This window comes from Onychostruthus taczanowskii, unplaced genomic scaffold, assembly GCF_017590055.1.
Source record: "Onychostruthus taczanowskii isolate IOZ18803 unplaced genomic scaffold, ASM1759005v1 scaffold20, whole genome shotgun sequence".
In the NCBI taxonomy this organism is placed as follows: Eukaryota; Metazoa; Chordata; class Aves; order Passeriformes; family Passeridae; genus Onychostruthus; species Onychostruthus taczanowskii.
In genome coordinates, this window is record NW_024499240.1 from 6,019,964 (window position 1) to 6,046,330 (window position 26,367).

The 26,367-nt window shown below is 38.1% G+C and overlaps 1 protein-coding gene across 5 annotated transcripts in view; it reads right to left on the reverse strand.

Annotated features, from left to right (window-relative positions):
• The window catches only part of LNPK (lunapark, ER junction formation factor), a 49,881-nt gene extending 24,706 nt beyond the window's left edge, over nt 1-25,175 (reverse strand). For 2 of the 5 annotated variants that reach the window (XR_005952574.1, XM_041403615.1), the window contains exons 1-8: nt 25,126-25,168; nt 21,318-21,399; nt 20,052-20,096; nt 18,592-18,779; nt 15,201-15,259; nt 11,955-11,995; nt 5,818-5,898; nt 5,680-5,731 (exon numbers count right to left, since the gene is read on the reverse strand). Coding sequence is in view for 4 of the 5 variants with exons in the window: in XM_041403615.1 (XP_041259549.1) it covers nt 5,680-5,731; nt 5,818-5,898; nt 11,955-11,995; nt 15,201-15,259; nt 18,592-18,779; nt 20,052-20,096; nt 21,318-21,344 (493 nt within the window). In the remaining variant the exon portion in view is untranslated. Of the gene's footprint in view, nt 1-5,679; nt 5,732-5,817; nt 5,899-11,954; nt 11,996-15,200; nt 15,260-18,591; nt 18,780-20,051; nt 20,097-21,317; nt 21,400-25,125 lie in introns of all 5 variants that reach the window. The other 3 variants (XM_041403617.1, XM_041403616.1, XM_041403618.1) reach the window with 3 other exon arrangements.
• Between the last annotated feature and the right edge of the window lie 1,192 nt (nt 25,176-26,367).

Here is a 26,367-nt window from a genome sequence, read left to right on the forward strand (position 1 = left end):
CTTGCCTTCTTATCTGTACATATAAATAGGATTAATACACAACAGAAGAAAGAATTAAAAATTCTTCGGAATCACCACTTTAAAAACCACAAGTTTAAAAACTACAGTCTTACTACAAATCCACCTAGTCAGGTTTCCTCCAACACAGAACAAATCACTACTTTTTCCCTGCCACATCATGCGCATGGCTGCATTACTTCACACAACCTCATCGTCCAAATTACATCAGTCAATGAGTCTGAAGGTTCTGTATTTAAACTTGATTTTAACAAGTATGTTTGCCCCCTCACTATTTCAGCTGTTCAGAATCTGGAAACTGGGAATAATTGGTGAAGTAGTTGCAGAAATTCCATCAGCATTTCCTTGGTGACTTGCTTCTGGTTTGCAAACTGCTCCTGTATTCTAAGTTCTATATGAAGTAAGAATTCAATTATGATGAACCTCCCCATTCACATGCCTTCAAGATCTTTTTGTGAGAGCCATAAGCAGTAACCTTTCAAGTTTTACTACACTAGAATAACTGCATTCCCTCTATGCCATCTGACCAACAGGCATGGCCCATCTCCAAATACAAAATATTGATTAAAACCCATGATTTATAGTCAAGTTTGCGTTATAGTTTCCAGTCATGTACTGGTTTCAAAAATTAAGCTAAAAGGTATGTGATTTCTCAAGTCTTCTCAGGTCCACATATGTACAAAAAATTAGTGACAAATTTAAAGCCTAATTCCACTTGTTCCAAGATAATTTTAAACATATGTAAAGACATCTTAGTCCATTCTTTTTTCATTACAAAACCCTCTTTATTATTGTTGTACACAGAAAAATGTCCAAGACCATTACTGTAAATTCTACACATGGATGTTATTTTTACATTTTGAAGGCTGTATTTCTAGATCATGAGGTTTAAGCATATTAATTGTTTAAGAATGCTGAGTCTGTTTCAATAGGTCATGGCTATATTCACATTTATTCTGAGCCCATAATATATTATTTCTAAGCAATTTCCATGCCGCCTGCAAGAGCTTTGCCCCTTTTGCCTGTTCCTTATGAAGGGTCATTTTTGGCAAGTCTTCTTTAAACTACTTTCAATTAAAAAGATACTGCTACTTTAATGACTCTTTCCTCATATTTTTGGTCCTATAAAGATGCTGAACCAGTACTTTACAGTAAGTATTAGAGAGATATGCTTCAGTAGTTTTAGTTTCATTACAGAGTTAAGAATGCAAGACTCATTGCTATCACTTGCCTTTCATTCTATTCTGTGATTCATACTTAAGAGAACTTGCCAACATGCTGCTGCTCCTCAAGTAAGAGAAGCCACCAGAATAGGCATTATGAGAAAGTGAGAAATGCTGTTCTTGGCTCAACCAACAGCCCATCCATTCCAGTATTGCCCTTCACAGAGTGGCTGTAGATGTTATTCAGTGACAACACACAAACCTGAATTTCTGATGCCTACTTTCCTGATACCGTCCTCACGATCCATAAATGCATTGTCATGGACAAGCAGAGTACAGCCCTGTCTCATCATTTTAGTATCACAAATAGACCCTTTATACATGAGCTCTCTTAATTCCTGCTCTGCACTTCCACAATAACAGCCCTAATATTCTTCTGAAGTAGCTGAATGATCTATATACTTCTCAAATTGCCTCAAGATGCAATGTGTTAAAAATGAGCCTTTTGCAAAGTCCTAGATTTCCATAATTCTAAGTTGCACAACTTCTTGAAGAAACATGTCCATTGACCTCAACACTAACACAATTTACAGCTACTGCTGATGTAGTTTTAATGAAGTTTTGACATTTTCCAAGGATTTTCTTCAGTAACAATATTTGTGTATCCAAAAGTCAACTGTATGAAGACAGATAAATAGCTTAAAAATAGAACTTTTATTCTCCAAACACACTACAGCTCAAATTCTGCAGTTACCAGCATTGGACACTTCAGACATAAGCAGACACATTACTTAAGAGGTATCTACTCAACTGATGATTCAGTATGAGCTCTTAAAGACTATTACACTACTGCAGTGGTGAGGCAGTGACACGTTTCATGTTTACAAGCATAACTATTTTATTTTTTTCTCATTTCAAAACACCCTGATTTTTGTAGAGAAGAATACATTATTTTCATAGAGCTACATTACACTGTAGGTCAATTTATTTTATATAACTTGTTGGCTTTAGTATCAAAGACTAATCAAGCATTTTCTTCCCTCCTCCTCATGCCTATATCCATCCCACAGCCTGCAACCCATCTTTTATTGCATTATTTTTAATTCAGGTCACAGAGTGATCTCATTTACAATACACCCGTGCTAACAGTCATATTTGCAAAATGAAAAGAGCAGGTACCAACAACAGGATATTGCTGATAAATATTTCACTGCAAATATATACCCTATTTTTCTATATGGCCAAAGTACTAAATAAGTATATATTCATTAACTGTACCCCCTCAAAAAACATTTCTAAACAGATAAAATTGCAACTAAATTTTCAAATTCCTTTCCTTCTGGATTTTGTCATGTTTTTTACGCCAAACACAAGACTGACCTAAATCATCCGTTAAAACTACCATTACTTATTTCAGCAATACATGTCAAAATCACAAAAACTGCAAGAAGAGCTAAACACACAGGAAAATTGGGCTGCTACCAGTTGTTTTTCTGAGAACCAACTGTTATGCAATACCAATTAAACCTTTGTACCAATTAGTATGATGTGCAATCTTTCATTTCAACCAGTAAGTAACCCCATACAAACTAACTAACATTTCATCAGCTGCCTCATACACAACATTGTCCAACTTGATTATGTAGCAGTTATTGCTTATCATCTTTTCAAAAAGACTCCATTACAGAGCTCAAGAAAATTAGTCCTGTTGCTTGGCTAGCTTGTGTCCAAAGAGAAAATCAGGGAAGCTTTAATGTTAACTTGCTAACAGATATTTTATTATTCCAAACCACTCTAATTCTACCACATACTATATGGACCAAATTATACCACAACCACATAAAGGTGTTATCTAGTTACAGTAAGTTATATACTGCACAGAACAGAAGCTAATATTCATTTTGGGCAGATATTTAGCATGAACAGCAATAAGCTAGCAGGTTTTTTGATAAGCTAAAAATTGAAATAATTACTGCATATAACAAGAATTTTTTGGTAAGTAAACTTTATTTGGAAATTAAGTCTCCATAATTTCACAAGCCAAAGGCAAGCACAGCTTGTCCCTCTTGAACTATAACACACCTCCAAAACAGAATAGTCTGACTAACCACTTAAATGGGGACAAAAAGCTGCACCAATTCCAAATTCAATGTGCTAGAGAACAGATCAGACAAATGAAAATAAAATTGTGCTGCTTATGAACAAGTGTACATCGACTCATAGAATCATTTTGGTTCAAAAAGACCCTTAAGATCATAAAATCCAACCATAAGCCATGGCAATTTACAAAATTTATTTTCCAAAATCCTTTCCAAAGCTAAACTACACTTTTATTCAGGATCAAGCAAGAACGCCCATGCACCCCAAAAAGTTGAATCTGTTTGAAAGAGAATTGTACATTTTCTCAGTTGTGTCCCCACTTAAGAGGTTATTGGTCCACACCATGACAGTCTCAGAGAGCACTCTTTGCAAATGAAACTGCACTAAAAGATTCCTTCCACCAAGCCCATGAGCCCAATTTACAGCTAGCTCTAAATAAAAAGTTCTAAGCACAGATAAGGTGGGCAAACTCCTCAGCAACAACTCTTTCACATATCTGTTCATACCACTTAACACAGACCACAGCCCACAGTGACTGGCTTTCAGAAATAATTCTAATTCTCTCAGAACCTCTTCCTCCCAGCCCTTCTATTAACAGTCAAGACACAATCAACACAACACAGCATACGCTGGATGCAACTGATCTGCTTTTGTCTGACTGGATCAAAAGCAGGGGCACACTTTGGAAATGCAAACATGCACAAGACTAATTAACAGACACTGACCAACTCACTTTGCACCACTGCTCCTTACAAAGCCTGGTAGAGGGGAAGAGATCAGTCATGTACCTCTTAAGGAGTTTCAAAACTGGTGCTGCTCTCTCTTCATAAAGCCAGAGTGACTAAAGACTTACCACTGCATAATTTATAGCTAATTTTCTGTAGATTTGTATATAGAAACATACATTTCCAGGCAGTTTCATCCCCTGCTCAATATTACTTGCATTCTGCAAACAGATCGGTCACTCTACAACTGGACTACTGGAGTGACTTTTAACATAGTTTAAGAAGGATGAATTTTATAAAGAGTTAAAAAGAGCCTAAACCAGACTACCTACACATTACAGGCATAGCATAAAATTCTTGGCAACCACCATTAAGGCAGAGAAAAGAACAGGGTGTCAGAATGGCCTTTCAGCCTGAACAAAACCATGAATGCTGCAGAAATAGAGCATGGGAAAAACAGGTTAGGAGCAAATTTGAAAAAAAAGCTGTTGTGCCTAAGATAAGAAAAGAGATTAAAGCTTCACTAATGAGGTACTGCACTGCAACTATTCACTGTCAATTCACTGTCAATGTCAACAAGTAAGGACTGTTTTAAAATATTTTCATGGCAATTTGAAGCTAACCAAGAAGAACAAAACAGAGGATTTGATGATGCAGCTTACAAACACCTTTGTTAGCAAATCCAGGTGCTCTGCACTGAACAAAACAAGTACTCCAAGAGTGAAAAATGGGAAAAATAAAAGTTTGGCTACCCACAAGAGTTAAATACAAAGTGACAATTCTAACACTAAATTCTAAAGCAATCTGTATTTTATGAAAAACTATGCATATCAGATTCTGCAGTTTATTTTGAGCATCAGCCCTTTCAGGTTATAACAGCAAGTTAATGACAAAGATTGGTCTCAAAGTGTGAGTACAAAACTCAGTTTTTGAGTACCAGGCAGCTTTCATACTGTGCTCATACAAGCATTTTTAGTTTAACTACAGCATACTACACTCAACCTTAACAAAAATTAACAGCTGCCTGTCTGCACAAATATTTGCAAAAATACCACATTTTTAATGTAAGCCTTCTAATGTGTGTGGGATCTGTTGAGTTTTGAAACTTGTGTGGGCAATCTAGAAACAAGGTTTCCTTGAAACACATTCAAGTCCTTCTATTTTATTTTATTCAATGGCACCTTTAAATGGCACAATGTAAACCAGTAAAGAACTGTCCATTAGTTGTAACTAGAAAGTAGTTGAATTATGCACCAGCTTCCTATTCCTCTCTGGGCACAAGTAGATGTAGCTTAAGCGCTGCATTAGGAAAGGTCTAACTAGCCATAAATAGAAACACAACTGAAAAGCCAAGTCAATTAATATTACAGAAAATTTGAAAACACCTTAGTATTCTAGAAAAGTTGCAAGTATGCCACAAGAAGTTAATTTTCTCTCAGCTTTAACATCAAGCAGCATTAAATATCCTGCTGTCTAGAACATCAGGCTTTAGTAATAGATCCCTTGCCTGAAAAATACAGAACAGCAATGGGCATAGCCTAATGAACAGTCTATTAACCCCAAATAAAGGTCAATTGATCTACAAATTTTATCATAGACAGACTTCTAGACTAGAAATTGCTGTGAAAGATGAGTATCTATGCTAAAGAGCACCCATTTTACAGGACTATTACCTTGTCCAGGTCTTGGGGTTGCAGATGTTCCAGCAGATGGTAGTTCAGCCTCCTGCCAATTAATGATATATAATATTATCTGAATGCTCAGCTCCGTAGTACCTTTCATACTACATCAGTATCAATAACAAGACTCACCTTTGCACTTGATTCTGGATCAAACCTTTCAAGGATTAGTTTAGCATTCTTGTACGTTTCCTTTTCCATTACTTCCTCAAGCTGGAAACAGAAAGGTTCCACACATCAACAGATCATTTTTCAAAGTATTTCCCCCCACCATAGCCTCTCATTTACAAGCATCTTATCCATGTTACCAAAAGGCAAAGCTCATCCATGAACCAGTAGCATTTTCAGATACTTGAGGATTTGCTGTATTCAATGGAAAATAAATTTTGCTTTCAAAAATAGTTTCCAAACTCTAATGGACTACTTGTACTTAACAGCTTTATTGCAAGGAAACACCAAATATTGCTAATTGTTTACATATAATGAGGAGAATAATTACAAGCACCAACTTCAATAATGGAATGTGCAAAAATCTATCAGCCATCATTATTGGAAGTTATTAGACATGACAAGCAAATGACAGGCAATTCCTTAGATTTATTTCCTCATAGCACTTAATGCTATTAATTTAAGGAAGGTCGTTAGCCAAGTGCTTTACAGAATAAAGTCCCTGTGCCAATTAACTGCTGTCAGCATCGATTTTAGATTATTTATTAGCAGAAGCAATTAGCTTGCTGCAAATGCTGTGAAAACTCACTAACTAGAGAACAGTCATGGAATTTGCTCAAATGACTTTAAAGGCTGGATCTACATCTTTACAGCAATTCAAACTGCTTTTCAGAAAAAAGAAACACGTTAAGAATTTAAATAAAAAATTTACTGAGAACTATGCATACTTTAGGGAGTGTAATTAAAGCACTTCATTATTACAGTGTTTTATTTACAATGCACTCAAGTGGCTTTATAGCTAATACATGGGCTTAATTAAAAAAAGTAATCACTAGTAAAGTATCATTTTAGTGGTTAACAGCCAACATCAGAAGCAGCTTAACTTTGAAACTGAGCTAGCTGAAGGTATGACAAATACCTAACATGGATAGAAATTATAACACATTTTACAGTATCTTAAGCAGACCTTTCTTCCTAGATATGCTGACTAATGGCCATGTTCAGCTAAAAGTGGGGACTTTGTTTGTTCTGAAGTTTACTGTTGGCATAAACTGCAAAACTGAAAAGGTCAGTGGCCAAAAAATTAAATTCTCTCAAACTCATTTATCACTGCTAAAATAACAAATGGTGCAGGTTAACATGAATTTTATGCCATTATTTAGCTAGCGAGAAACTAAAGTTTCAGCCATTCTGCATACACAGACTGTGCAGGAGTTTTCATTTAGACAGACCTCAGGATTCCAAATAGACCTCAGAAGCTAAATAAAAATTCACTCCGTTTAATGGCTACCGTGTATTCATTTAACACTCACTCCTCCACACATTTCTTGAAGTTTGAGGCAAGGAATACTATCCAGGCTGTTAATTAAGGACTGTTGAAACAAAAGGGAGTGAAGAAGGAAGTAAAAATCAATTTCCTAGACTTGTATTTCAGCATCACTTTGGAGTTAACCCACTAACTTCGTAAAACAAATGCCACACAGGGCAATAAGAGCAGAATTAATGACCTAATAGGAAAAATAAAGCATTTATTGCTTATAAAAGTAAAAACTGTAAGGCAGACTTTAATACAAAGGGGTAAAGCCAGCAAGGTGAAGCTGCAAAGTGGGGAAGTTTTAACAGTCAGTCTGCCAAATCAGAATTTAAAAACCCAATTCACTTCACACCAATGAACATAAAGTGCATACTATTGTCTGTATAGCCAAAAAGAAAAATGAGCAAACTTCCTGCAGAACAAAGTGACCTTTAGGGGAGAGAAAAACCAGAATGCTCCACCATCACTTGACACTTTCTTTATCTAAAGCACTTCTTGCCACAGAAGTATTAGATAGTATAGTAGCTATTTGTGGATACATAAGTTTTGCAAAAAACAGTTACATCACTTTGAAACATAACTCGATTCTCAGCTCAAGATTCAGATGTTGAAGTTATCCTCCACATTACATAGTTTTTGGATAATTCAACGAGTTACTCTTTATATTTTGAAATTCATATATAGCTTTAAAATTCTAGTAAAGCTGAACCTGAACAAGAATTCAGTACCACAACTAACTCTCCACAAATTTCTTGAAAATATATAGAAATTGTCAGGACTTCTACAGGCATATCCACATTTCTCATGCTTTCACTTATAGAGTATACTTTTCTAAAGTAAACTGAAATTTGGCTGACAATACCAAACAGAGAATCAAAAAGGTCCAAGTTTACTTACTGCGAGCAAATCAGCATAATTACAGAAGAAAGTAAGAGCCTGTGTAAAATTTAAATACTACTTCTGTGTTTGCATAGCAGAGGAAACTGGCTTTTGTGCCAGCACAGGAAGCTCATTCATGAATGCAAACCAAGACATTGACTTCTGGAAGGAACATTCACCATCCTGAAGCATAATCTTGGAAAGGTTAACTTGATACTGAGCACTAACACAACTAATTGCTCAATACCTTACTCTTTTTCCATAATAAAGTCTTCTCTGAGATTTTAAACTTCTACAAAATCATTTTCTACTTTCTGTCAAGGGCTAACTCATAGTCTATCCTTATCAATGAAATTATAAACCAAAATGAACCCAAATCACGAGTGATCTCTAAGCATCATTTTTTCATGGAATTAATCAGATCTTAATAAAGAAGCATGGTACCACATTCTCTTCCTATGAAGAATTTATGGATTAACTCCTTCTCAATAGGTAACCAAACAGAATTCCTTTGGGAATGACATCAGCTGCCTAAATTGAATAGTATGAGTAATGTATTTTAAGCTTCTTATAAAGGCAATTTAGCAACCAAAGACTTAAGTACTGGCATGGTGCAAACCACTCATTTTTCACCATACTACTATGTGAGTTCATAAATTGAGAATTACTTACCTCCAACTATGAAGATGTCTTTCTTTACATCCACACAAAGCCATGAAACTCATTTCAGTGTACCATTTAAAATATACCAGTACACGCAGCAAAAGTTTCATTAAAATTGGAAAACACCATTTAAGTCACAGTAATTAAGTACTCTCTGAACAGATCCATACCAACATTAAAACAACCAAGGTAACTGACCCTTTGTCAGTAAATATGATTTTAAACTGCATTTTGAGTTTCCAGTTGCATATTTTCAGTACTCTACCATTTACCAGTTAGACAAAACTGGGCTTATTCAAGACCAACTCCTAGCAGAGCTTTTACCACATACAAAAGTCATCAAAATATCATGGTTTTCTATACCTAGAAGGCTGAAGACAAAGTTAATTAAAGAGTGATTAATTTAAGTAACAGAACTCATATGCTGCATTTTTTTCCCCTTACTAACGCAACTCCAAGACAGCCTTGAAATCAGAATAGTTGGGTATTTTTTCCTAGATTAACAGATGCAATTTCCAAGCTCTTATCTGAAATGGCTTGGAAGTCTGTCAAAGTCTAATATTACACTTAGCCTAGTATTCAGAGTAGCTGAGCAAGCTTCAGCAAAGTTTAATTCTAAAATTAGCATGGTAATTGCTATACTAGCTTCACAACTTTGTCCTCAGGCTAAGAATTATCCCATCTTTAAGACTGCTGTTCCAGGTAAACTCTCCACTAATTCCCAGTTGTATCAGCTTAATACCTGTCCTGTGCCCTTGCTTTAATATGCTTAACCCTCTGAACTTGCTCATCTACCCATGTTCAGGCTTAAGGGCTGACATCCTCATTAACTGAGAAACTCTGAGGCCAAAATTGCAGCTAAACAGTCACGAACACAACCCACAGTATTCCTCCTTATGATCAAGGAGGGAAACAAAGTTGTATCTTGAAGTAGTGCCTTAATTACTGCTGATTAACTTAATCCCTACCCCCAGTTAATAACTGAACAAGCTTTAAAGTATTCACTAGGAAAAAACCAGCATAGTCAGTTCTGTGAGAAATAAGTATTACACAAACCTTGAGGCAAAGGACGGGACGGACAACACTAATGGCAGTTTCCAGATGAAGTATCTGTATTTGTTAAGTATTTTACCCACATGAGTATATACATGACTATGTCCCCAAAGCCAGAAGAGAAGTTAAACAGAAATAATTCCTGTTGAGCAGTCACTGCAAATGCATCAGGTTATTATAGCAGATGAGGAGCTTACACCACGTACAGGTAAGCCCTGTAAACCACCTTAGGTTCCTTCAGCACACAAGTAATGTCTGCAGGGAAAAGATGGCTCACATGACTGTAAAACACAAGTATACTGTAACATTTTTCAAAAGGACAATTGTCCTCAATGTAAGATTTATCCAACAATTAGGTAGATGAGCTGCAACAAAGTGAAAAAGCACAGATGTTGCAGCAGGCTCAGTGCCTAGACAACAATTTCCAGTAGAAATAAACAGGAAACACAAATTTACTTATCCTAAATACTTTGAGAACCACAGTGTAAATTTCTTAGTAACTAATCCTATTTGCAAACTGACCAGCAAATCAGAATTCAACAAGAAAAAAAAAATCCTCTCTCTCCCCATTATTACACTTGATTTTTGTTTTACTAAAAATTAGTCAAAGGCACTCCTAAGGAAGTTAATCAAACAAAACAAAATCAAATTTGAGTATTAGCAAAATGAAATTTTATGGAATGCAATTGATTCAGTGTTTTTATCTAAAACACTAATTATATTCTGTCTCGTTACCTGCATCCCCTTCCAGCTCATTTCAACATATTCTGTTTCATGTATAATTATCTAATTTTAATGCTTAATTGAATATCTTAAATTATGATAAACCTCCTGAGTCCATCTTCTGAGTAAAAAATACCAACACTGCACTGACTCAAGAGGTTGCAGTAAGTCCTCTGCTCTGGCTCCTTGCTAGGAACAAGGCACCCACAAGATCATGTGATAATCACAGACTCTAAAAAATAGCTGACTTACACATTATTGGACTTCCCAGAACTCAGTTTCACTAATCCTATTTAGAAGTTTGTCTTTAATGATTAAAGTTTGACTTGCATACATACTCATGGCAATTTATACTTCCAGACTTAAATTCTCCATACTTACACTGTCATTTCATTCTTGTCTATGAAGTATTTATGCAGTTGTTTCATTTTTGTATTGTGCACTGTTTCATACTGGTTCTTCTACAGTATGTTGTTTTGATGTTTTGCATATGCAAAATACACATTCAGGTTTTTCCTGACTAATCTTTTATTGAATGGTTTTTGTCTTAATTGCTTCTCACACAAAAATTCAGCATTACTAGTTGTTCTTAAAAAAGATCATCATGATTACAGAAAACTAAACTTGAACTGAAATGAAGAATTTACATTTAAGATTCCAAAAACTCTTTTGTTCTCCACTGTGCCTTTTCTGCTTCAAGAACTTTTCCTTTAATGCTACCAAATGACTATGTTAGCTGGAAATATTAACTGATTTCAGTTAAGCAGTTTTCATAAAATAAACTTAACATTGTTGTCATGCTCATGTCTTTCCTCCAGAGAAAATGCAAGCCTTTTGAACCCCTTTGTATCACCACTGCAAGCAAAGGACACATCCATTTAAATATCAGCAAATCCTCTTTACCAAATGACAATGACATCATTAGGTTACAGGTTATCTTTTTTACATCTACATTTTAAAAACGATAAAACATAGATCATGACATAATACCAGACACTTACCCAACCATTTTTGGTTTCTTTGTTCTGGGTTTTTTATTAATTTAGCTACCATGGCAAAATCCAGAAGGTATGAGGTGAACACTTTGGGAAATTCATTAATAACAAAGCCTCACAATAGAATTTTTGGCATTTCTGGAGGGAGTTGCTTTGGCAAGGTAGGGTTGGAGGGCAGAGAGTGTTTGGGTTGTGGTTGTTTTCAAGTTTTGCCTTACAAGGCAGGTGAAGCCAACCATGTAAGAAAACAGCTTCCTCTCTCAACAAGCTTCCCTATGGAGTAATGAACAGAGAGGAAACAGCTCTCAGTGCCACCAACTTGACAAAGAGGGCAAGTTATCCAAGACTTGGAATCTTGCCCATCCTAAATTTTTCTTACTGGGATTAACTGTCGATCAAGTTTGGTGCAAATATCTGGCATACACCAGTTGTAGTGAACCATAGGAACCATTTTTTCTTGAAGTTTTACTTACTATTTTTTTCTTTTGGGATTTTAAATCTTCCAGGGCATCATCTAAAAGAAGGACAATATACATTAGTTTTCAAATATAAATTAATTTCAGCACACTCTAAACATTGACTTCGCCTTGAGATATCAGGAAAAATTATGCATTGACCACTACCAACTCTAAACATCAGTAAACTTTGTATAAAATAACTAGTGTTTTTATGTGAAAATAAATCACTTAAAATGCTGAAACTGCTTATAAATTATGGCCCACTGTTATCACTTTACAGTTATAACTGTTAAAAAATTTTATGTACCACTTCCTCATTAAGAAAACCAATTCTAGCCAGTGCCCTGCTTTGACCTACATTAAAACTGGTACAACAATGGACCAAATACATTTAATTTCATGATTCAAAATACAGAAAAAAGCCTGAGGTCTAAGCATTAACATATCTGAGAACCAGATTTACTGGCTTCAGTATTTCACATAAACCTCTTAACGCACACCAGTTTCAAATGCCAGGTCAATTCCAAGCTTCAAAGTTCAATCTATTTCCCCCCTTCTATATTCTCAGACTGCAGCAAAGCTCCCAGTTTTGTAAGAGCAGCTACCAGAAAGTCATTTTACTACTAAATGTTAAGAGACTGTTGCAAAAGGTAAGCACAACACCTCTCTCTAAGAGGAAGAGAAAGAAGAAAGGCCAAATGCATGTGGGATTCTCCTGAAAGTCAATGTTTGGAGCTTGACACCGATGGAAAACTCACTGTAATAAACCATCACCTAATGCAGAAGATACTCTCTCAAGAAATGAGATTTCTACTACCTCTGTTCACAGCAAGAAGATTTTAACAAACTACAACTTTTTACCCTTTCTCATCTCTACTGAACACTGGCAGATTACTTCCTGTAAAAATATACCTATTCTTACCCATTTTTAAAGACAGAAAAAGCTTCATAGAACTACAAGACACAAATCCAACCAAACTAAACACACTTTTTTTTTGTATTTTTACTATTTATAAATACATATTCAATACCATTCAAAGTTACTTCTGGAAAACTGTTACTTAAAATTAAGGGAACAAATAATTACTTGAACTTTTATAGAATGCAGAAATCCATTTCTATCAAATACACCTCTATTAAGTGTAAAATGCAAAACACTAAAACTGACATGCACATAATTGAAAGGTTATTATTTATACAATAAAAGGGTAACTACAACCATCCACATTTGTTAATAGGACAAGGAAAAAGACAGTATTTAATCCCAGGATAGACCACAGAAGATGGACAATTCCATGAAGTGTGCACCTTCAAATTACTAAGGCACCTCTTTTCACCAAATGCTACATTTATATCAGAACACGTTGCCCCACACAGATTAACAGTTTAAAATGTATTGCAATGCACTGTGGTATCATGAAACCACATAAACAGCAGAATACAGCCAGCTATCAATGGTTACTCAAGAAACTGCAAGTGCTTTTGGTACCTAAATGCCTAGAACTCCTTCAAGCATAGCCTTCCACAAAGCAATGCCATAAGTTTCAAGCGTGGGTGTTTCTTTCTGATCACTTTACCTGCTGTACTCAACAAGAACCTGAAGAACACCAGCCCCTTAAACATGGCCAAATGGCAATTACTGCAAAGTACTCTCAAGAAACCAACATATGTCATCTTAATTAAACCTACAGAAATAAAATAATTCATACTAGAGAAGTTAAAACCTGCAATATACCTCATTTATTTTCTCCAGCTTTGGGACAGATCAGCCTAAATCATTAACAGTTGTTCGCCTGACCAGTCTTAAAAACTGAAATTCCATCATCTCTCTGCATCACCTTCCCTGAAGTCTAGCTACAAACTTTCTTCATTCACAGCATCATTCCCAAATCTGGTGTATATCAATTATCCAGCACAGAGCTTTTTTGTACTAAATAACCACCTCCAGTGTCTCAGTATGTTATACTAACTTAGCCCAGAATAAAAATTTGGTTTTGAGCAACTTGGTTGATAGTTTGCTGTCTCAGCTATACTTTCTCCTGCTTTACTGCTTCAACCCTACATTCGATTTTTCTTTTTCAAATATAGGACTTTTATCTCTGAGGTAAAACACTTCATTTTTATCCAGTCTCTGGAACCACACAGAAATAATCCCTTTTGGCATGTTCTATCATCTACTAAACCTGTTAAACACAAGTTCAACAAAAGCACCAGACCTGCCTGTATGCTCAAAACAGCAATAAAGACATTTAAACAAAGTAGAAAAACATGCTTTTTTTCTTATTTAGCCATGAAATGCAAATCATTCATTTCACCTTAGAAATGAATCACACAGCACCACAGAATATATGGACAATTTTATTTCTACATAAAAATGTATGTTCTGAGCTTGCACATCAAATGCAAACATTCGGTTTAAGAAAAATTCTGAAAGTGATGTTTAACTTGTAAGCTGTCACAAATTAAATACATCATACTGTTCTGCAAGTCATAAAACACAGTGCAACACTGAGGTTTTCCTGTATTATTGCTCACATCACCATGAGATATTGTTACAGGCTGGACTGCTTTCAAGGAAAGTCTCAAATGAATTCTAAGTACTGCAGACAAATGCCACAGATGCTGTTTTTAAATAGCATGCAGATTCATTCTAATGCAAAATGTAACAACTTTTTATATATATTTGAAAACCTCCATTACTTCTCGGTTTTGTTACACGATTTCCAATTTTCCTTAGCTCTCAAAAAAGCAGAAAAATACCCACTTATACCTTTCCCACTCAGGTACACATAAGTATGCTTTGGAGAACTTGGGAGAGAAAAGATATTCTGACAAACAAATTAGACAGAACTGCTATAAATCTCTTCCCTTTTGTGTAACAATAACAGATGACTGCTGGAATACTTGTGAGATGCAAGTATCAAGGGAATTACTACTACTGTTTATATTTCCTTTCCCCTTGCTCCTACTTCTACATCAAATTTTATTCCATTACACTTTTGACACATGCAAAGACAGGAGAAAGTTAGCACAATTTTATAAGTTAAGTGAAAGATTAAGCGGTTTCCTTCCTGCTCTTTCATGAACTATATGGTAAAAAACGTTTAGCTAATACCACCTATTTCAGTATCAGCTAAAAGGCTACTCTTGTCTTCCTGGAAGCCAAATGATCAAAACCATTTACATTATCATAGCAAGCATCATTCTTAACTAGCTACATATTATTTAAAAAAAATAAAACACAAGGAAAAAAGTACTTACTATTTCTTTCTGTCCGTTTGGAAAAGAAAAAAATGAGCAGTGTTCTTATACACCATATTCTTTAGAACAAAAAGAAGAATTATATTAATTAAAATATATTACAGTAAGTATTTCTGAAGTCATTTAGCAAACAACACTTAGCAGATGAGATTTTATTTCACAAATACAAAAGACAGAAACCTTCAAACACTATTCATATAAAAATTAAAAAATAAATTAGCACCTTGTCAACAAGACATCAATATTGCCCTAAATAAAAGCATCTTTTCAATTGAAATTAATTGTTACTTAAGGCAGAAATACTAAGGCAGCAGCAGCAATATCATCACTTGCTAAAAAATGTTCAGCTGAAAATTACTTAGTCATCACTTTTATTTGATAGATTTATAATGCATATTATCCAAAAAAAGAAACTTACCAGTTCAGACCCACAATTAAGGCCCAAGAGATTTGTGGGAAGACTTCTCATACCAGTGAAAACCATGAGATAGAGCTATTGTACAAATGCTCTCAGAATTAACTGACCTGAGTCCTAGTGATTTCAGAGTCTACTCAGTCTACTCAGTTTCTGTAGGGTTTCAGCTGACTTAGCTGGAGCAGTTTATGTCAAGACGAAGTTAAACTGATCTATGACCATTTTACATTTGAAAGGTCGTCTCTTTGCAATCATCAGGACTTCATTTGTTTAAAAGCTTAGAACTGCTTCTAATATTAAGCTGACATTTTTCCTGGTAAGTTATTCAGTCTAAGTCAAGTGGCAAACCTCATACACCAAGCCATTCCAAGCATCCAAAGCCTTCCTAATGTTAATTAAATAATAGAGCCTAAATTAGCAATGTTTCATTTAAGAAAAAAAAAATTATCTTAAAGGCTAGAATAGTTATCTAGCTAAAAGCAATGCATAAGAAACTACGCAAAAGGCTCTAAGAGTTTTCTTAATAACTTAATTCATAAGAACATCTTGTGTATTTATATAATGGTTGCCCAGTTAAAAATGCCTTCAAGTGTTAACAACACAGCCCAAGATAGGCAAGTTGGATGAGGCACTTGGAATTTGAGAGCAGCCTATCCAAGGTAAGAGAAACAAAGGAATTTAAGTATTCCATGTTCAAAGGTGTGCTATAATAACTGATCTAATAATACAGGTGGATTTATCCACTTACACAACACAAAATGTGTCTTCATAAAGTACCAAAAGAAATAAATGTTTACAGGGTTTAAATTGCCTTAAATACCTTGTTACACAGGCAAAAGCATTATTTCTTTTTAAATGTATGCTTAATAGTCTTCCACCTAAAGCTGTATGCTAAATATGAAGTAAGTCAGACATCATGAAATAAAAAAGCATTTTCTCTGTAAGAAATCCAAGACAAAAGTTTAATAGCAGATCATTTAAACCAATTTTACAAAAAAGAAAATATATTTCTGTGAAAATAAGAACACGCAAGTTAAAACTAATTCAAATAAAAATCAGTTAAAGAAGAGCACCCTTTTAAAATGCTAATGTATTTCTTCAACTTCTCGGGTATTTCAGTACATTTAAAATTAATGAAGTTATATTCCTAAAACTTAACTTGCTCTACCAACATCAGTAACTTGCTGAGACCCTGAGGGACTGACCTAAGGCAGAAATAAGTTGGTGACTGACTGCAAGCTAGAAAAGGCAGACATACTCCAGAGTTTGATTAGGTCTGAAAAATCTCTAGAGCTATTACTGGGTGGCACCAGGCATTCAGCATGGAGTCACCTCTTGACCGAGAACAAAGACAAGCTGGCAGCTGCTTGCCATTCATATCTGCCAAAAAAAGCTGAAGGGGAATAGCTTAAGGGAAAAAAAAATCTGATAAACAGTTGCAAGTCATAAGAGAACAACAGACTGATTCAAAGTGCTAGTAAACTGGCATCTAAATTAGAATTTTACAGAGAGCCATCTTGAGAAAAATAAGCAGAACTGGCAGACAAACTAGAGAATAAAAAAGTCTAACATGTAAATTCAAACCACACACAAGAAGCCATCACCTTCAAAAATAAAAGTTTTAATTTCTACACTAATTCTATCACAACTATGTGAAAGGAGGATGGCAATACTTCCTCTTTTACAAGCCTTTCCTATCAGCATGAACAAGCCTCACACATTAACAATAAAGACTTTGAAATGCTTGTCCTTAAGAACAAAATTAATTCATATTGCTGCCAAAGATTAATTTGAGCTCTAATTTCTATATTAATCCTTTCCAGTCAAGATCCTGCTGCCCATATATCTTCTCCACAGGAGTCCACAACAGCAGCATATCAGTATATTATGGATAATGCAGTACGACATACAAACACCATTTTCATCTTGGGGGTTTTCCACACGCTACATTATGCTCATCAAACTTGCAAACCCTCAAATATTTACTTTGACTCTGCCTTTCAAGTCTAAAGCTAGGGCATGTACGAACCATGCCTTCATACAAAGGTGCTGTGCAAATGGAAGTACTTCTGATCATTTCAGCAAATTAGTCAATGCAATGCACTCCCCATGGGTAGGAAAGATGCTCTGTAGGCTGCTCTCACCTCCCTGATAGTCTGGAGGAAGGAGAGGCAGCAAAGCAACTGTTCAGTGACGTGGAAGCCCATTTTGTTACTTTTAGAAAAGTAGATTTCTTAGACAACAAAAGCCACTCATCACTATAAGCAGCCGATCTGCTCAGAGGAACAAATATGTAGGCAATATTTTCTCTAGTTCACATACAACAAAGTCTGTATATTTTCTTGCTGAAGAAAACATTCAATGATTTTCCAGAAAAACAGCTAATTATGTAAAAGCAGTTTTCAACACAATTAGCATGTTGAAGTCCATTCTGTGTTAAGAGTCACCTAACACATAAAGCAAGTTTCTTCATTCATTCCTGTATTTTTCCCAGGTTTATACTCTACATTTTACACATAGATGACATACCTTTGGTTACTTCTGTATAGTAATGTTATTTCTCTGTAACATTACTATGTTACATTCTTCTGTACAGTAATGTTACTTTTACTGCAGTAAAAAATAACACCCAAGAAATAGAGTAAAAATAAAACCCTTATGCTTATACTACATTATCTTACTGCTGCTCAGACACAGCTCTCTAGCCCCAGTATAATTTTGATAAGCCAAGTAACTTTAGATGCTATTATCTTTTGATAAGACTTAGTTCTATACTAAACCCAGACCCAGAAGAGACATTCCCCTCAAAGAAAGTGTCTGCCTAACTACTTGAATCTATTTTAGAAGAAAAAATTCAGCAAGTTATGACATCTCAAGGATTGTCAAAGCAAACCCAAACCCCTGCTGAGATGTATTTTCCATCTCCTTTTATCAAAGAGACAGCAGTTAAAAAATAAAAAAGGCACATTTACTTACATCAATGGAAATGCAAAAAATGGAAGTGTCATTGTCAGCCTTGCTGTCCATTCGTCAGGAAGACACCACAAATACACAATTAAGCAAGTAATAAGGTAAAGAAGTGAGGAGTAGAGAAGAAGCCTTCCAACCCATAGTTTCTGTAGCCTCTGATTTTTTTCTCTAAATTCTTCTAATGTCTGTATTTCCTGCAAATAAAGAGGGTTCAGCCTTATTAGTGCAATTAGTAAGAGGTTTTACTAAGCTGCCTTTAAATGTTTGCTAAAATCACTCCTATCAGTCTGATACTTGTTTAGAAAAGCCAAACAGCTCTTTGATAAATGACAATATTTGCCCAAAGATAACTTTCATAGCATAAATACTCCACACTAATCAGGCTATGATATGGGTCACTTGCACCTTAGTAGCAATTGGTACAAAAAGTTAAAAATCAGCACATTTTCACATTTTAATGCATCAGTATATTTGGGAAAAGTGAAAAATACCAGTATCTTATGAAAGGCAGTCTTTAAGAAAAGTTAAAAATCAGCACTTTTTCACATTTTTAATGCATCAGTATATTTGGCACAAGTGAAAAATACCAGTATCTTATGAAAGGCAGTCTTTACTATCACGTAAGTCACTACTAACCATACTCAGCATTCTAAAGCTTTCATCAGGTACCTGTGGAATGTTAAATGTCTCTGACACTTTTCTACTAACATGTCAAATTGCTGGAACCCCTCCACCACTTCACTTGTTTTCCTCTCAGTACTTTCCTCACATTAAGAGTGAAATCACGAACATCTGTATGATGCTTCTGGTATATTAATAAGTGATCAAGCAATGCTCTGCTACGTTAACCCTTGCGACTGTAATTCAAGTGACAACAGAAGTACTCACAGTTTCATTAAAAGGAAAACAAAAATATCAACGGCATATTTCAAAACAGTTAATTTCCCCACAGAATACAGACATCTGTCACACATGCTGGTGAAAAATCACAATTGATTACTGAACAACCTACCCAGTTATTCTGCCCCTGACCTTACTTACTACCACTAGTTACAACTTCTACACATAAAACCATACATTGAGGCTTTTCTAATCAACCTGAGGAATGGAACTTGGCATTAGTGACATTTTACTTTACATGGGACCTTAACAATTAGTTATAATTGAATTGTGTAATCAAGGCAGCTTCATATTCATTCCCATTTCAGGCTCTCTAAATATGTACTTGCCCTGTAGTTTCTCACTATCTATTATATGGTATTGGTATTTTTAAATTACTAAACAGTAAGGGGAAAAATTATAACAATTTCTCTGATATGCAAAATCTCTACTACTGGAATGATTACCAAAATAATTTAAAATTTCATTACACTATTTTACTAATGTGAGAGAAAGACATGGCCAGCAAAAAGGACATATATTTCTAAACAAAAAATCAAACAAAACACCAAAAAGCAAATACATACCTTATCTATTTTTTCTAATACTTCTACAGTGGAAGGCTTTGCCTGCTTACAAGAGAAAGAACAAAGACATTAATCCAGTATTTTGTGGATTACTGTACATTAACAGTTTCCCAACAAAAAGACATACTCATAATAGATTAATAAATTATCTATTCTACATAAAGGTAAGACATTTTCCTACTTTAGTGTGACAAATAGAAAGGACTGTAATGAATCACGATTTTACAGCTGGCATTACTCTAACCCGAAAGCTCCTCTCCTACATCACAAAAAATGAAAATCTATAATGCTTCTACAGCAATAATGAATGTGTAGGTAGAAAGCAAAACAAGAACAGAATTGATGAGTGGCAGAAATAGGCAAAACTCAGAAAATATAGAGAGGAAGCCCTAATCTGAGTACTCCAGCTTTTTATTACTATTCATTCCATATAAGGACACATGGTGTAAATAAATCCTAAGCACCTGCAAATAAGGGCTGTCATCACCAGTAAAATTCCCTATAGGAGCAACTGGAAACCCTCCTTCTAGGAATCTTTTCTAATTTCTGAGAATTATCAAGCCATAATCTTTCCCAGGCCTTCACACCACAAATTCAAAAGCCACAATTCACATTGCATCACTCTGAAAGTGAGTTTCTATTATACAAAACTGACATTCCACCTGAAGTTTCACCTTTAATGGAGTTTTGTATGGAAGACTCTGCAGTCAATTGCTAATAAGCAAAGGCAAACCTAGACTCGAGCAACTCACACCTGCCAAGAGAGAAGTCAAAAACCTCATGCCTCTTCTTCCTCATAAACTCAGTACACAACTCAACAACCAATAAAAGCAGATAGGAAGACAGACTCGTACAGGAATAAGTAGCTACCAAACCATTTGTTAAAACAACCAGAAATGTATTCTGCACATACCCATTTTTATCTAGGTCACCAACCTTTCAAGTCACAGATGCTGCAGTTTCTGTCCCAATGATGCACCACAAAAGTATTTAGATTTACAGAAAAAGTTAAAACTGTATTTTTTTAAGTTAAACAAGCCAGTGCCAGACTGGTACTACAAAGGAAATTAAGGACAACAGCAGAGTTTCACAGCTTAGTGATTTAGCAAAGAATATTTTTGGTCATGATATCTCACTACTGGACTTTTAAGTGACATACTAGAAAAGTTCAGCACTATCATTCAGCCAGCATTAATAGTCAACATGTCCTAGATACCCCCATCTTCTGGACTAAAGGTTATTACATTGTTATACAATGTTACTTACCCTCCATCTTGAAATTAATCCACCCATCTTCTATTGTGGACAAATGCTGGCAGAGCTATCAATCTTCTACAAGAATTCGCTGCTAGAAATAAAGCATTAAACACTTAGTAGTAATCTAACAACATAATCAAAGATTGTCAAATTCATTCCAACATCTGAAGAAATCAAAATGTTGTATAAAGCCATTGTCTAGCTATCTACCTATGTGCTATCTCTAAATTCAGTTTTCTGATTCACAGGCCATCCTGTAACTCAGTTGATCAGCTCAGATGTGGCCAAAGTTATTTTTATTTTGGAAATACTTAACCAGCAGGGACTCAAAAACACAGGCACAAATGAACTGCAAAAAGAGCCACCAAAATACTCCAGCAGAAAAACAATTTCAAAAACTTTGTATTGGGCATGATTATTTAAGATACTGATCTCTAGTTATTTCCTCTGCTGCCCCTAAGCATAGCTCAGTATTCCTTTTTAGCTGTAACTCTAGACATTCAGCATTAACACCCTGCTAATGAGAAAATGTCTCAAATAAATGCTCTCATCGACAAGAATGTGCTGTGTGCTCAGTTTTAAGTTCAAAGAACCAGTTTCAAAGATTTCATTTGCTATACAGAAGCACTACATTGGCAAGTCTTCCCTGCACAATTCACAGCCCAGTCACCAGCACATCAAATGAGTCTAAAACAGTTCCAAAGGGGCAAGAGCAGCTCACCTCACCCTACACAAACCTGGAACCCATGAACAACACTAATTTGATAATCTGGGTCTAAGCTCCTGAAACAAATTGTAGCAACTTCCCATTAGAAGAATCAATTGAACCTTAGGATGGCAGACTTTCTCTCCATCCATTTAATATACAAGTTTTTTACCTATTTAACAAAAAAAGTAATCAGTCCAAAACAAACCCTGACAGTAAACTAATGCTCAATCCCAACCAGGACTGAAAACTTTTTCATTCTGGAATAAAACACTAATACTTATTAAAACAAAGCCCTGATCTAGCTAGACAGAAATATAAGTGATCATTTTCTTGCTTACTAAGTTTCCTTTGGCCAAAAATGGAAAGATACATTTCAATCCAAATTTGTTTTCAAATTGTCTGAGGCTGTTAGAGTGATTAATATGTGTAGGACATACAGTGCTCACTAGCACAAACACTGCTGTAGTCTGGTAACTTCCCCACCTTTTAAGAAAGCCAAGGACTTCAGAACTATAGGCCCTACTGGTTTCAGAAACCAATCCTTAAAGATAAGGAAATCCATATCAGAAATGCCACGAGAACGAAGCTAGAACAGATGGGCAAATTATCTCCACTGCTGCCAAATTAGTAGCACAAAGGGGTGAGATATAGAAAAAGCAATTGCCCCTTGGACTCGAACAAATTCTCAAAATAATCACTACTGCAGCAACTCACCTCTGTAAAACAGCAGTCTTTTTTTTTTTAAACACACAATCCAACACCAAGAATTTTACACAACTGTGACTTTGGGGATACAGGCAAGCTTTCGCACGATGGGTATTGCAGTAGCTCTGAGCCTACACTTTCTTCCCAGATATTTCTACAGACAGAGACAGCTTTTACATGGTTGTGCAATAAAGATACTGTGTCAAATAGCCAGTTGAGAAGTCTGTAAAGCCAGCACAAGGCCCCTAAACCTAGGTTGTTTCCTGGGATTGCCACTGCTGTTAGAAGCAATGGTGGCTCTCAGCTGTGGAAATACAGAGACACAGAGATGCTCACACGGCCTTTGTGTGTGCCATTTTCCTTCAAACCCTAGTTTGAGAACCTCTCCACTAGAATTGTCAGAGGATTTTTTGGGAACAAATTAACTTAGAGCTACTGGTGACTGACTTATAGCAATAACACATATACACAGTGCTATTGCTACACAAGATTTTTTTAAATATCTGGCAAATGCTTGGAAGAGAAACAGGTTCAACAAGTGTCACTATGCATCTGATTTTACAGGAGCTGTGATGATGACAGGCTTTACAGATGTTGCTCTGCAAGTCTGAAATACTACCAAAACCCCAAAGAAGTATTAAGGGATTAGGGCCACTAGATTCACATTTACAGTTCAGTCACTGAATCCTCAGTGAGGAGCTGGAAAATTTTCTACAATTACTATGGAGTGCCTCAGATGTTCTCCTTCTTCCCTCTCTTCTTCTTGACAACACAAATTGTCTTCAACTGCTTCAAACTCTCCTCCTTCCTCCTCACCTGCCACTCCACATACCTACCACTAATATCAATCCTACTCTTCATGGCAAGAGACTGTCCACAAGTTACTTCCTTCCCATGCTCTAAACAACCAATTATTGCATAGGACTTTTCCCTTCTGAAGACTGCACTCTAGCACTGAGCTGTGCACTTCACTGACTAAGCAGCAGAGCAGTTGGACTTATTTCCACACACATTATCAGTGATGCAATACACACGTAAGATAGCTGCAACATGTCCTAGGCTTAAAGCAGACAAAAAAAAGCACTAAAAACACTGAACAGAGAAGCTTAAGAAAACACTACTATCAATTTTATTACCTGACTCTCTCAAAAAAAACATTTATAGCAGCTCCTCTACTTCCAAAACACTGAAGTTATTTATTAAAAAGCAGAAGTGCCAGACTAAGAGACCAGAGCAGAGAAAGCTTCTCCTTTGAATGAGGCATAAGTCCACTAAGTCATCCACGCCCATCCACCCAGGTGGAGAAAATAGCTCCATGATCTCATTACACTTTTATCAAGTCAGTCTCAAATTTCTTCAGACTTGCTAATGTTTTAAAGATTAAAAGTTCTCCAAAACTCAGTCTCCCAAGTAAACTTTAATAACTGACATGCTGAAATTCAAGGCTGAATAACACTAAGAGAAGACATATTATAAGAAAAAAAAAAAAAAAGGAAGTTAGAAACTTGTAATCAAGGCCTTGCATACAGTCATACAGGTCTCTCCCCTTAAGGAATGGGCAATGCTTTTGAAATAGGACTTTTTTGCAAAGTTAGTAATTCCACTTGCTGTAAGCATTTTTAGATATTTATCACTACAAAGAATACAAATTCTAACTTTCAAAGTGAATCTGTAGTTCTGCTCACAGTTCGCTCAAAACTTACTGAGCTCAGAAACTTCCACTGGGACCAGAAAAAGTTTCTCCAGCTGAGTGCCGCGGACAAGGAAACAAGCAAAACCAAACCAGGAGCATCACCCACCACCTACTGCTAGCCTGTCCTAGGACGCCTCAGTTACAACAAAATGCTACACTTGTTTCCATTTAAACTTCATTTTCGGCCGTTTCCGTCTGGAAGCATCCCACAGAAGTCCTATACTTTGCAGAGCCTTAATTAAAAAGGCAAATTAGTTCCCAGACGGACTGCACAGCGACGGAGCGAGAAGTGGGTGGGTCAGGCGCTCATTTTTGAAACCCAACCCCTGCAGCCAGCGCGGGGCCCGGCGGGCCGGCAGGGCGCTGCCAGAGGGCAGCGGAGCCCCCCGCTCCTCGGCTCCCCGGCCGGGACAGCACCGCTCCCGCTTCCGGACAGGGCGCCCGCCGCCCCTGCCCGCCGCCTCTGCCCACAGCCGAGGGCTTCCTCCTCCGAGGCTGCAGCACGGCCCACCCCGGCCCGCTGCCCGCGGCCAGGAGGGAGAGGGAGGGGGCACCTGCCGCCCTGCTCCGCTTCGCGCCCCGGGGCCGGTACCTGCGCGCTCCTATGGGGAGCGCCGGGCGCCCCTCACCCGCCACCCCGCGCCCCTCTCCCACCGCGGAGCCGCTCGGGCCGGGTCGGGCCGGGCCGTGCATCCCCCTCCATCGCGTACCTGCCGCGGGCCGGGCCGCGCATCCCGCCCGCCGCCAACGCCGCCGCAGGAGGAGCGCGGCGCCCGGGCGCTGCTCCCACCAGGCCCCGCGCGGGCGCAGCAGCCAATCAGCGCCTCGCTGCCGCGGGGCGCGATGGAGCGGGGCGGGGCCGGGCTGGGCCGCGCTGCGGGCGGGCGGCGGCTGCGGCGGGGCTGGGCCGGAGCGGACCGACCTGGAGCACTCCGCTCCGCACTCCCCTCCGGACAATGCCGTACCCGGCCGTACCGACCGGATCGTACCCGACCGTGCCGTGACATGGCGTTGCGCCGCTCCCGCCGCGCTTCGCGGCCCGGCCCGAGCGGTGTCCCGGGCAGCTGTGCCCGGCCAAATCCAAGCGGGCGCTGTCGGAAGGCGCTGACCGCCGGCGGGGCCGGGGGCGCCAGGCCTGTCTTCCTGCGGCTCTCGCTGGTGTGTTAGAGAAAATAACGGTGTTTTAAGGCAAAAACGCAGGAACGCGAGGGTCAAACTCATGCGGAGGCCGGCGGGCCTCCTGACGCCGGTGTTCCGGCAGTGAAGCTGCGCTGACCAAGAGCCGCCGTGCTGCGTGTGTGCTCCGCAGGCGGGCGCGGAGTCCCCTGAGGGGCACAGCCAGCGCTGCTCTCACCGTCCCCTTCCTTCCAGTCGGCATGTGCTGAATGTCTTTGGAGAGAAGCAGAACTCTGACTGTCTTTAAATCACATTACTGTAATAACAGTGTCCTCTCCCTTGGTGCTGTGCTTCCATCAGCTTTCTCGGGCGGGCGGCGGCTGCGGCGGGGCTGGGCCGGGGCGCTACTCTCCGCACTCCGCTCCGCACTCCGTTCCGGACGGTGCTGTACCCGGCCGTACCGACCGGATCGTACCCGACCGTGCCGTGACATGGCGTTGCGCCGCTCCCGCCGCGCTTCGCGGCCCGGCCCGAGCGGTGTCCCGGGCAGCTGTGCCCGGCCAAATCCAAGCGGGCGCTGTCGGAAGGCGCTGACCGCCGGCGGGGCCGGGGGCGCCAAGCCTGTCTTCCTGCGGCTCTCGCTGGTCTGTTAGAGAAAATAACGGTGTTTTAAGGCAAAAACGCAGGAACGCGAGGGTCAAACTCATGCGGAGGCTGGCGGGCCTCCTGACGCCGGTGTTCCGGCAGTGAAGCTGCGCTGACCAAGAGCCGCCGTGCTGCGTGTGTGCTCCGCAGGCGGGCGCGGAGTCCCCTGAGGGGCACAGCCAGCGCTGCTC